The 13,709-nt window shown below is 41.4% G+C and overlaps 1 protein-coding gene across 5 annotated transcripts in view; it reads right to left on the reverse strand.

Moving 5' to 3' along the window:
- Positions 1 to 13,709, reverse strand: part of WNK3 (WNK lysine deficient protein kinase 3) — a 176,025-nt gene that overhangs the window by 107,592 nt on the left and 54,724 nt on the right. For all 5 annotated transcript variants that reach the window (XM_037735263.1, XM_017519653.2, XM_017519655.2 and 2 more), the window contains exons 6-7: positions 7,147 to 7,235; positions 2,266 to 2,485 (exon numbers count right to left, since the gene is read on the reverse strand). In XM_037735263.1, coding sequence (XP_037591191.1) covers positions 2,266 to 2,485; positions 7,147 to 7,235 — 309 coding nt within the window. The remainder of the gene's footprint in view (positions 1 to 2,265; positions 2,486 to 7,146; positions 7,236 to 13,709) is intronic.

The following is a 13,709-nucleotide window of genomic DNA, read 5'->3' on the forward strand; positions in this document are numbered from 1 at the left end:
TGTAGGTGATGGGGAGGAAGGCAGCAAATCACACTGCCATGTGTGTACCTATGCAACAATTTTGCATGTTCTTCACATGTACCCCAAAACCTAAAATGCAATAAAATAAATGAATAGGGGAAAAAAAAAGAAATCATTAACAAAATACTTCAAGTAATTTCCCAGAAACTAAAGGATATGGGCTGATGGATGGAAAGGGTCCACTGAGTATCCAAAACAATGGTTGAAGATAGCCGAAATCAAGATACATCACTGCAATTTTAGAACACTAAGAAGAGAAGATATTACAAGCTTCCAGAGAGGAAAACAATGGGTCATATGCAAAAGATCAGTAATCATAACAACTCTGGACCTAACAGCAACACTGAAAGCTAGTAGAGACTGGAGCAATAACTCCAAATTAAAAAAAAAAAAAAATGCCAACATAAAATGCCTTTAATGACTGACTAAATATGAATATAGAAAAAAATGTTTCTTTTTGTTTGTTTGTTTTTTGAGATGGAGCCTCACTCTGTTGCCTGGCTGGAGTGCAGTGGAGCGATCTCGGCTCACTGCAACCTCCGCTCCGCCTCCCAGGCTCAAGCAATTCTCCTGCCTCAGCCTCCCAAGTACCTGGGAGTACAAGTGTGTGCCACCACACCCGGCTAATTTTTGTATTTTTGGTAGTGACGGGGTTTCACCATGTTGGCCAGGATGGTCTCCATCTCATGACCTCATGATCCACCCGCCTCGGCCTCCCAAAGTGCTGGGATTACAGGCATGAGCCACCGCATGTGGCTGAAAAAGGTGTTTTTATGCATGTAAATGTCAGAGAATTTAACTCCCATGTATTCTTTCACAAGAAGCTAGCAGAGGAAGTCTGTCAGTGAAAAGGATACGCCAAGAAAGAGAAAGACATGGGATTTAGGAAACCCAAAATTAAATACAGGAGTGAAGCAAAGAGAAGTCTAGGAAGATGGTAAAGGGAAATGCCAGGGTGATACTTGTGTACCGGATGTCCAAAGTAATCATTCCAGATTAGAACAGTATGATCAGAAGGACATGTTAAAGACTATCATTTCAAAGTCCCCACTGTCATTGCTCCATCCTACTTTTTAACCTGAGGCCAGAATGCTCAGGTGAGTCTGGCTCAGACGGGCTGTACTTGGCTGGTTTTGAGTATGTGCTGCCCCAGCTCCTGCATACCCTCCCACCAGCACTGCAGCTGCCTGGAGCAGGTGTGGACATGCATTTCACCGCCACAGAAGTTGCCTGCTGTGATCTACTATTGAGGGTGGGGGCTGGTCACAGAGAGATTAGAAGCGAAGAGTCAGAGCGACCCACTCCCCATCAAACCATGTGGTAACCAGACAACTAATTTCTGGTCTGCACAATAGCCCTGCCGGTGCCCTGACTGTGCTGAGACGTGGGTGTATTTTCCTGGCCCCATTCAGAACCTTACCCTCTGACTTCCCGAGAAGCAGCTCTTGTAAACTCTTAGGGAAACTGAAGCCAGACTCACTGTGACTGAGAAATTCTCTTCAGCTTATCCTCTCCTGGGCTTCTTCAACTAATTGTCTCAATACTGCCCTTTCCAATAACCAGCTAGGTGCGTGCTTGCCGTTTGGTTTTCGAAACAAAACAATATATTACTTAGGTTAACTATGATGAAAAACAAAGAAATGAGTAACACAAAAGTCTGGGTAGAGGGTCGGACGCAATGGCTCACGTCTGTAATCCCAGCACTTTGGGAAGCCGAGGCAGGCGGATCACTTGCGGTCAACAGTTCGAGACCAGCCTGGCTAACATGATGAAACCCCATCTTTAATAAAAGTATAAAAATTAACCAGGCATGGTGGTAGGCACCTGTAATCCCAGCAACTTGAGAGACTGAGACAGGAGAATCGCTTGAACCTGGGAGGCAGAGGGTGCAGTGAGCCAAGATTGTGCCACTATACTCCAACCTGGGTAACAGAGCGAGACTCTGTCTCAAAAAATAAAAAAGTCTGGGTAGATATTACTCATGGTGATGAGGGAGGGAAATGCAAATGAGAGAGACACTTAGGTGGCTTCTAAGGTAGTGGTAATGTTCTATTTCTTAATAAATGTAGAGCTTTATTATTCTTTACACTGTACATACAAATTTAATATACTGTGTCACGGCGACATAGTTCACAACAACATAACAATTTAAAGAAAATGAGAGGAAAGAAAGCAATAAGAAGGAGAAAGGAATCAACCCTGATATAATAAGAGGTGAGGGGAATAGTGGTATGATTAACTTACCATTTCATATGCTACTTCCTCAGGTGTATCTGTTTCTAAATTGAAACTAAATTCAAGAGCTTCATTGTCCTTGTGTTTGCCTTTCAATTTTTTAGGGTCTTCAACCCAGAGTCTTAAAGCCAAGGATGAATTTGAGCAATCATCTTCTTCTGCTAACTCCACCCTCAGTCCTGTATCCTCAGCAAAAAATGCGTGGTTTAATAGGTCCCTGATAGACAACCTAAAAAACAAAACATATAACTCATTATCAGTTCTTCCAATCATAGCAAGATGTAGATCCTTTACTAAAAATTGTATGAAAGCAAAAAAACTTATTTTATGTTTTCTATCAATTTTATCATTAATCTGCCTTGTTATAAAAACCGAATCTCCCAGCACTTTGGGAGGCCAAGGCAGGCAGATCACAAGGTCAAGAGATCGAGACCATCCTGGCCAACATGGTGAAACCCCATCTCTACTAAAAATACAAAAGTTAGCTGGGTGTGGGCCTGTAGTCCCAGCTACTCGGGAGGCTGAGGCAAGAGAATTGCTTGAACCCAGGAGGCAGAGTTTGCAGTGAGCCGAGATCGCGCCCCTGCACTCCAGCCTGGCGCCTGGCGACGGAGCGAGACTCTGTCTCAAAAAAATAATAATAAATATAAATAAATAAATAAATAAATAAATAAAAACCAAATCTCTTTCTTTAACAGATCCTGTGGAAGCAAAACAACAACAAATCTTATATCCAACTTATCAAGGATGCAAAGAAATCGCAACTAACATGCATATGGAATGACTTCAATTAAAAATGAATTATGGCTCCCGTCTATAATCCCAGCACTTTGGGAGGCCGAGGTGGGTGGATCACGAGGTCAAGAGATCGAGACCATCCTGGTCAACATGGTGAAACCCTGTCTCTACTAAAAATACAAAAATTAGCTGGGCATGGTGGTGCACGCCTGTAGTCCCAGCTACTCGGGAGGCTAAGGCAGGAGAATTGCTTGAACCCAGGAGGTGGAGGTTGAGGTGAGCCAAGATCGCACCATTGTACTCCAGCCTGGGTAACAAGAGCGAAACTCCATCTCAAAAAAAAAAAAAAAGAATTATTACCAGTAATACATCTAAATAACAAAGTTTAACATACATAAAATTATGCCTAATGAGAATTGGAGAAGTAGTTTTGTATATGTTAGGCAAATTTCCCTAAGCCACTGGCTTAAGTTATTCAGAGTCAAACAGTAGATTCTTAGCAAAGGGAACCAAAAACTCTTATAGATTTATAAACTCTAAAGTAAATTAAAAATTCAAACTCTTTTTACAAATGTTATAAATAGAAGTCACTGTTTCCATTAATAATAATCTAGTCAGTGTACTTTACTCTTTACAGAATGCCATGGGTGAAGCTAATGTGGTTCAGGAAAGTCCAGTGGTTTTTGTATTTAACTCTGGTTTTAGGCCAGAGTATACATAGAATGGATACAACCCTAGCCTAATATTAGGAATTAACAATCTCTGAAGAGAAATAAAGGACATAGCTTCAAAAATTTGTTTACAAGCTGGGTAAGTTAATTTATTTTAGTAACTTTTAAAACAGATACATAATATTTAAATTCTCTGTATTACAAGCCAGGGAGAACTGAAACTGATGTACTACATAGTCTACGGAGACATCTTCCTATACTACTTAAACAGAAAAAGTATATAGACAGCATGGTATCTTCTAAGTTGAGGATTTTCAACCCCCTGCATTTTTAGTGACCAAATGACAAATACTTAACTAAGACAGTGTCATAAATAGAATAAACCATCATTCCATACAAAGTTGACGTAAAAAAAAAAAAGAAAAAGCTTGCTCAAATTAATTACTTTTTGAGACAGAGTCTTGCTCTGTTGCCAGGCGCCAGGCTGGAGTACAGTGGCGCAATCTCGGCTCACTGCAATCTCCGCCTCCTGGGTTCAAGCAATTCTCCTGCCTCAGCCTCCTAGTAGCTGGGACTACAGGCGCATGCCACCATGCCCAGCTAATTTTTGTAATTTTTAGTGGAGACAGGGTTTCACCATGTTGGCCAGGATGGTTTCGATCTCTTGATCTCGTGATCCACCCACCTCAGCCTCCCAAAGTGTTGGGATTACAGGCGTGAGCCACCGCGCCCGGCCCAAATGAATTACTTTTAAGACTAAAGCAAGATGTGTTTAAGGAGGCACAACCAAGTAAAGCCCTCTGCTTCCCAATAAAAATTTTTACTGTATTATTTATAGTAAATTTTTACTATAAAATTTTTATTATTTACAGTAAAATTATTTTAGTTTATTTGTTTGCTTGTCTGCTTGCTTGTCTTGAGATGGAGTCTCACTCTGTTGCCCAGGCTGGAGTGCAGTGGCACCATCTCGCTCACTGCAACCTCTACCTCCCAGGTTCAAGCAATTTTCCTGCCTCAGCCCCCCGATTAGCTGGAGTCACAGGTACCCACTATCATGCCCAACTATTTTTTGTATTTCTTATAGAGATGGGGTTTCATCATGTTGTCCAGGCTAGTCTCAAACTCCTGACCTCAAGTTATCCAACTGCCTCAGCCTCCTAAAGTGCTGGGATTATAGGCAAGAGCCACTGTGCCCAGCCAGTTTGTTTTTAAGACAGTGTCTCACTCTGTCGTTCAGGCTAAAGTACAGTGACATGATCATAGCTCACTGCAGCCTCCAACTCCTGGGCTCAAGAAATCCTCCCACTTCAGCCTCCCTAGGGGCTGGGACTACAGGTATGTGCCACTACACCTGGCTAATTTTTTTGTTTTTAATCTTTTGTAGAGACAAGTGTCTCACTTTGCTTCCCAGGCTGCTCTTGAACTGAACTCCTGGCCCCAAGTGATCCTCCTGCCTTGGCCTCCCAAAGTGCTAGGATTACAGGTGTAAGCCACCATGCTCAGCCTATTATCCTTTCAGTCATTAAAATAATACCTGTTTTATGCAACTAACTTGCTCAAGATCACACGGGTTAAGTGTGAGTCCAGATTTAACTTTAAGTCTGATGTTGAAGCCTGTGCTTTTTCTAATATACTAATATGCTATGAATCCTTTTCAGTATTCCAACGTTCTTTGGTAATAGAACATATTTAAAGGGTGTACAAACAATCAGAATCTGAACTAAAAGAGCTACTTCTACATAGTATTTTTAACCTCATTTTTAAAAGCATGCCTAAACTCCTATCTCAACAACAAAAAAACCAAACAAGCCAATTAAAAGTGGGCAAAAGAGTTGAATAGATATTTCTGCAAAGATATACAAATGGCCAATAAGCCCATGAAAATTTCTACAAAGAATGTATCACCTTTACTAATAATTATCAATAAGGAAGCAAAAATCAAAAGACAAACCCAGCAATTTAAAGTCAGCAATTGACTAAAGCTGAAACTAAAGGGAGGCAGGCCAGGCATGGTGGCTCACGCCTGTAATGCCAACACTTTGGGAGGCTGAGGCAGGCGGATCACTTGAAGCCACGAATTGGAGACCAGCCTGGCCAACATGGTGAAACCCCATCTCTATTAAAATATAAAAATCAGGCTGGGCATGGTGGCTCACGCCTGTAATCCCAGCACTTTGGGAGGCTGAGGTGGGTGGATCACCTGAGGTTAGGAGTTTGAGACCAGCCTAACCAACATGGAGAAACTCCATCTCTACTTAAAAAAATACAAAATTAGCCGGGCATGGTGGCACATGCCTGCAATCCCAGCTACTCAGGAGGGAGGCAGGAGAATCACTTGAACCTGGGAGGCGGAGGTTGCAGTGAGCTGAGATCAAGCCATTGCAATCCAGACTGGGCAACAAGAGTGAAACTCTGTCTCAAAATATATTTTATATATATATGTGTGTGTGTGTGTGTGTGTGTGTGTGTGTGTGTGTAAATTAGCCAGGTGTGATGGCATGTGCCTGCAATCCCAGCTACTCGGGAGGCTGAGGCAGGAGAATCACTGGAACCTGGGAGGCAGAGGTGGCAGTGGGCTGAGGTTGCACCACTGCACTTCAGCCTGAGTAACAGAGCGAGACTCTGTCTCAAAAAAAAAAAAAATTAAAAATTAAATAAGAAATAAAACCTAAAGGGAGGCAAAAGCTAAGAGTAATGGGAGTTGTCCATAAGGCAAACACAAATTGTGAGATAAATAAATGTGGAATACGATTTCTTGAATACATACTTCTTCTATCCATATTAGCTTTGTCATTATAGTGACATGAGGATATATAATCAAATTTTTAAAAATCTGTCCACTCTCAACGGTTAGAAGAAAATTAACCTGTGAGGGCCTACTGACTGTTAAGCTGATGGGTGAAGGCGATGAAAACATCAAAATGCACACACACACACACACACACACACACACACACACAAACACAACCCAAACGTCAGTTCAAGAAAAATTCAGCACATGATATTCAAGTCTAAAATGGCAAACAACATGCACTGAATACACTTCAATCTAGACAGTATGGTTTGGCTTCTACTCAGAAGTCAAACTCAGGCCGGGCGCGGTGGCTCAAGCCTGTAATCCCAGCACTTTGGGAGGCCGAGGCGGGTGGATCACGAGGTCAAGAGATCGAGACCATCCTGGTCAACATGGTGAAACCCCGTCTCTACTAAAAATACAAAAAATTAGCTGGGCATGGTGGCGTGTGCCTGTAATCCCAGCTACTCAGGAGGCTGAGGCAGGAGAATTGCCTGAACCCAGGAGGCGGAGGTTGCGGTGAGCCGAGATCGCGCCACTGCACTCCAGCCTGGGTACCAGGGCAAGACTCCATCTCAAAAAAAAAAAGTCAAACTCGGCATGACTGAAAGATCAGAAAACGACTGAATGCAAGATAAGAGAAAAATGCATCTTTCACTTATGTCATTTTGCTACAATTGCACCCACCTTTCAGATTTGTTTTGACGAATACATCCTTCAATGATTTCTTTCACTTCAGGATCAGTGACTTTATTGAAGCTGGCTGGTTTTATGCCCTAGGAGAAAAAAATGGTTTCTATTAACAAATGATGCAGTTGAAAGCCCAAGTCAACATGACATTTATTAAACATTATTTTTATCACTAAACTATGCTCAAGTTTTAAATGAAATATGTGTAAATATGTGTATATATACAGAGAGAGAGCATAAGCTTAATAACCTTTTGACAAGGTTGTTGTCTACAAATAACAGTAAAAAACCGTAAATAATCTAAACCTCTGACAACAGAGGTAAAGTTACACATATTAAGTTATATATACAGTATGTTTTTCAAATCTAGACCTGCAGGTATATATGACAATATACAGAAACTAAAATTGTTCTCAGAATAATTAATGACATGGGGAATTCTCATAATGTATATTAAGTAGGGAAAAGTAGGATCCCAAAATGTACACACAGTACATACAGTATAATCCTAATTAACAAAATATAATATGCATTTTTTTGAAATAAGAAAATAATGCTATTTTTAAAACCTTTTGAAAATTCAAAATAAAGCCTTCTCTATTTCAAACATTCCAATTTTCTCTCCTTATATATATATATTTTTTTCTTAAGATAGGGTCTCACTCTGTCACCCAGGCTAAAATGCAGTGGCATGATCACAGCTCACTGCAGCCTCGATCTTCTAGGCTCAAGTAATCTTCCCACCTCACCCTCCAGAGTAGCTGGCACTACAGGCATGTGACGCCAAACTCAGCTAATTTATTTTTCTTTTTGTAGAGACAAGGTCTTGCTATGTTGCCCAGTCTGGTCTTGAACTCCAGGGCTCAAACGATTCTTCTGCCTCAGTCTCCCAAAGTGCTAACATGCATAAGTCATCACACCCAGCCCAATTCAATATATTTCAGTCTTCTAGAATGGCTAGAAGCAATGAGCAATCAGTAGATACATATGTGTAAATGTGTGTATATATGTATACATATGAACATATATATGTACTTATATATTTAAGAAATCTGTATTATTTTTATCCTTGAGCAATAATAAAATATTGAGAGTACATACCTCAAGCTAATTATCAGGTTCTAGGAATTCAATAACAAATCAATGAAGTCCAGACAATTCAAAATGTTTCTATAATAACTGTGTTGGCTGCCTGAATCTGCTTATTTTATATTCCGTTATCTTTTTTTAAAATATTCTAACCAGTGTCATGTGATACTATATTCTGTTATCTTTTATTTAAGCATTTTAGATTTTAAAAATAACCCAAGTAAAATCATTGCAGTCATTTAACAGAAAATTCCAAATTAAGCTGGAAGCAGAAAGGTACAATGCAAAGAATAATTGTTATGGAATGAGGTAATCTAACATCTACTTCTAGGCCTGTCATGATACCTCAAAGGACACAGAATCAGAAAGCCCAGTATTACGTACTAGATAAATCCAATGAAATTAGGAGTTAATTTAGTCCCTAAAATGTAGAAGCTTAAGATAGACGGAAATCTGAATTGTGATATGGCATTTTTAATGACTTTAATGTAAAATAATAAAGTCATTATTCAAAAAACAGACCTATTAAAACAGCAACTCAAAGTACTATAAAAAAATAAAAATGAAAATAAATTTTAGGCCGGGCACAGTGGGTCACGCCTGTAATCCCAACACTTTGGGAGGCTGAGGTGGGTGGATTACCTGAGGTCTGGAGTTCGAGACCAGCCTGACCAACATAGAGAAACTCCATCTCTACTAAAAAAAAATACAAAATTAGTCGGGCATGGTGGCACATGCCTGCAATCCCAGCTACTCGGGAGGCTGGGGCAGGAGAATCACTTGAACCTGGGAGGCAGAGGTTGAAATGAGCTGAGATCGCGCCATTGCCCTCCAGCCTGGGCAACAAGAGCAAGACTCTGTCTCAAAATAAATAAATAAATTTTAAAAATTAAAAAAATTGACCTGTTATTCTACCTATAGAAAAAGCCCTCTTTGACATTCCCAGTGATTACTCTCAGCCCCGGGCAAATTACTGCCTTTCTCTGCTCCTAAGTAAAAACAGTTCAGGAGCTGTAACTTACAAAATATAATGGAAAATTCTTTTCTGTTTATGGCCCTCCAAAATATGGGCCAAAACTAAAAACACATTCTAGCCTTACCTCTTTTTCTGAGCTCTTACAGAAATTTTCAAACATACTTGAAAGTAGAATAGCGTAATACAGTCCTGTGTAACCATCACCAGTTTCAACAACAGTCAACATTTTGTCAACCTTGTTTCAGCTATTTACCTCCACACATATTGTATCCTGGAATATTTTAAAGGAAATCTCAGGCATCTCATGTCATTTCACCCATAAATTCTGCAGTTTACATCTCTAGCAAATAAGAACGTTTTTTAAAAAATCGTGTAGCTCAGGCACAGTGGCTCATGCCTAGAATCCCAGTACTCTGGGAGGCCAAGGTGGGGAGATTGCTTGAGCCCAGTAGTTCCAGACCAGTCTGGGCAACATGGTGAAATCCCATCTCTACACAAAAGTACCAAAAAAAAAAAAATAGCCAGGTGTGATGGTAAGTACTTGTGGTCCCAGATACCAGGGAGGCTGAGGTGAGAGAATTGCCTGAGCCCAGGAAGTCAAGGCTATAATGAGTCAAGATCGTGCCACTGCACTCAAGCCTGGGTGACAGAGCAAACCCTGTCTCAAAAAAAAAAAAAAATCATGTAATCATTCCCCCTTAAAATACTTATCAATTCCTTAATATCAAATATCATCTGAAACCCAATCCATACTCAAATTTTCAAAACTGTCTAAATGATGTCTTTTTACAGTTGGTTTGTTCAAATCAGGATCCAAACAAGGTCCATAGGGTAGGGTGTGCATGAGCTGGCTCAAACCAGCTCACAAATAATATTACGTTTTCAGAAATTCTGCAAGCCAATTGTTAAACAAGGTCATTTTTTAAAAACTAAATTATAAAAGGTTAAAATTAAATAAATTACATTAAAAGCCAAGGTAGGCCGGACACAGTGGTCCACACCTGTAATCCCAGTACTTTGGGAGGCCGAGGCAGGTAGATCACCTGAGGTTAGGAGTTTGAGACCAGATTAACCACATCTTTATAAACAAAAAATACAAAAACTAGCCAGGTATGGAGGCACATGCCTGTAATCTCAGCTACTTGGGAGGCTGAAGCATGAGACTTGCTTGAACCCAGGAGGCAGAGGTTGCACCTACCACTGCACACCAGCCTGTGTGACAATAGAGTCTGTCTCAAAACAAAACAAAACAACACAAAGCCAAGGTAATAAACACTGAAAACATCACTCCCTAACTATTTTACTATAGTTGACTATTATTTATGTGTTTGAGGTTGTTTACAGCTACTCTATCTGTATAGTAGAAATAACCGTACAATTGAGTGCAACACTGCACGTCTTCCCAACTCTTCATTCAGTGAGGTCACACTGGTAATCTGAAATCAGTCATGGTGGGAATATTTATACCACAAAAATCAGCAAATACTAGAAGTAGAAGTCAGCATTCTTTCTTTTTTCAAAGAATCAGTTGTTAAACATTTACCAGCTCATCACTACTCTTAAGTCTCTTTCTTGTATTCTATAAAAGCCTTCCTTCCTTTTTCTTTATTTTTTGGAGAAACTAGGTCATTTCTCCTATAGAATGTCCCACATTCTGGATTATAGCCTTCTTTCTCATTGTCTCCTTACACAAACATATAGAATCAGACAGACTTAGGGTCAAAACCCATCATTATGAGTAGCTGTGGGAAGTTGGGCAAGGCACAACCTCTGATTCTCAGTTTCTTCATCTGTAAACTGAAGATTGCACCTATCTTCTAGGGGATAAAGATTCAAGTATGTGGTGGCCGGGCGTGGTGGCTCACACCTGTAATCCCAGCACTTTGGGAGGCTGAGGCAGGTGGATCATGAGGTCAGGAGTTAGAGACCAGCCTGGCCAACATAGTGAAACTCTGTCTCTATAAAAATACAAAATTTACCAGGCGTGATTGCACCTGTAATCCCAGCTACATGGGAGGCTGAGGCAGGAGAATCACTGGAATCTGGGAAGTGGAGGGTCCAGTGAGCCGAGATCACACCACTGCACTCCAGCCTGGGTGACAGGGCGAGACTCCATCTCAACAAACAAAAAAAGTACGTGGTATACCGCATGCATTAAAAAACAGTACCTCCTGACATCTGTTAGAATGGCTATTATCAAAAAGATGAAAGATAAGTGTTGGTGAGGATGCAGAGAAAAGAGAACCCTTGTACATTGTTGATGGGAATATAAATGGTACAGTTGTTATGGAAAATTGTATGGAACTTCCTCAAAAAAACTAAAAATAGAACTACCATAGCAATTCTACTTCTTGGTACATACCCTAAGGAACTGAAATTAGTATATCAAACAGATATTTGCACTCCTATGTTCACTGTATCACTATACACAATAGCCAAGATATGGAAATGACTTAAATGTTCATCAGTGAATGAATAAAGAAAATATGGTATATACACACAATGGAATACTATTCAGCCTTAAAAAATAAGAAAATTCTGTCATTTGTGACAATGTGGATGAACCTAGAAGATATTGTGTTAAGTTAAATAAGCCAGCACAGAAAGCCAGATACAGCATGATCCCATTTACACATGGAATCTAAAAACAAGGGACTCATAGAAGAGTAGAATGATGGTTACCAGAGACTGGGAGTTGTGGGGGAGGAAATGGGGAGTTATTGGTCAAATGGTAAAAGTTGCAGTTAGACAGGAGGAATAAGTTTTGAGATCTACTGTACAGCAGGGTAACTACAGTCGATAATAACAATATACTGTGGGGGGGGATGCAAGATGGCCAAATAAGAACAGCTCTGGAGCGCAGTTCCCAGTGAGAGTGGCACAGACGGTGAGTGCTCACCACATTTCCAAACAAGTTTTCACTGCCCACAGACCAGGAGATTCCCAGGCCAAAAAGCACCACTAGCGTGGCAGTCTCAGCTGGTGCCCTGTCAAAGCACAGAAACTGACACAAGTCTGGACTGCCTTTTTGGCTGGTGCCCGGAACGCCTAGGAGACAGTGCCGCCCATTCAACTGAAAGGAAGGGTGCTAAGACAGGGAGCCAGGCAATCTGGCTCACAGGTACCACCTCCACAAAACAAGCAATCTGAAACGCTCTGGATTGAGAGTTTTGCAGCAAGCACAGCTGGACCCAGGATTGTCCAGCTCAGTGGGAGGAAGGGCGTCCCCCACTACCTATGCAGTTCATAAAGCAACAGGGCAGAGCCTGCAGCAGTTCAGTAATACCTCTGCTGGCAGACTGTGACTAGACTACTCCATATGGGGCAGGGCATCTATTAAAAAAAGGCAGGAGCACAAAAAGGACTTATAAACAAAGCTGACCTTCCTAGGACAGAGCATCTGGGAAAAGAGGCAGTTATGAGTTCAGCTGCAGCAGACTTAAAGGTAGCTGTCCAACCCCTCTGAACGGAATAGCGGAGTTCCCAGCACAGCACTTGAGCTCCTATAGGGGACAGACTGTCTCCTCAAGCAGCTCCCTGAACCCCATATACCCAAAGAGATACCTCATAAAGGGGAGCTCAGGCCGATACCTGGCGGGAAACCTGGGACAAGGATAGCAGAGGAAGAAAACAGCAGCGGCCGGGCGCGGTGGCTCAAGCCTGTAATCCCAGCACTTTGGGAGGCCGAGGCGGGTGGATCACGAGGTCAGGAGATCGAGACCATCCTGGTCAACATGGTGAAACCCCGTCTCTACTAAAAATACAAAAAATTAGCTGGGCATGGTGGTGCGTGCCTGTAATCCCAGCTACTAAGGAGGCTGAGGCAGGAGAATTGCTTGAACCCAGGAGGTGGAGGTTGCGGTGAGCCGAGATCGCGCCATTGCACTCCAGCCTGGGTAACAAGAGCGAAACTCCGTCTCAATAAAAAAGAAAACAGCAGCAACCCTTGCTGTTCTGCACCCCTGTGGGCGATCCCCAGGTGAGTAGAGTCTGGGGTGGACCTCCAGCAGTCCTGCAGCAGAGGAACGTGACTGTTAGAAGGAAAACTAAGAAGCAGAAAGAAATAGCTTCAACATCAACAAAAAGGACATTCACTCAGAGACCCCATCTGAAAGTCACCAGCTACAAAGACCACAGGTAGATAAAACCACTAACATGGGAAGAAACCAGTGCAAAAAGGAGGAAAACACCAAAAACCAGAATGCCTCTCCTCCTCTAAGGGACCACAACTCCTCAGCAACTAGGGATCAAAGATGGATGGAGAATGAATCAGATGAAAAACAGGCTTCAGAAGGTGGGTAATGACAAACTTCTCAGAGCTAAAAGAACATGTTCTAACCCAATGCAAAGAAACTAAGAACCTAGAAAAAAGCTTAGATGAGATGTTAACTAGAATAAACAGCTTAGAGAAGAATATAAACGACTGATGGGGCTGAAAAACACAGAACGAGAACTTCAAGAAACATACACAAGTTTCAATAGCCAAATCGACCAA

The sequence above is a fragment of the Cebus imitator genome, unplaced genomic scaffold, assembly GCF_001604975.1.
Source record: "Cebus imitator isolate Cc_AM_T3 unplaced genomic scaffold, Cebus_imitator-1.0 Scaffold763, whole genome shotgun sequence".
Lineage (NCBI taxonomy): Eukaryota > Metazoa > Chordata > Mammalia > Primates > Cebidae > Cebus > Cebus imitator.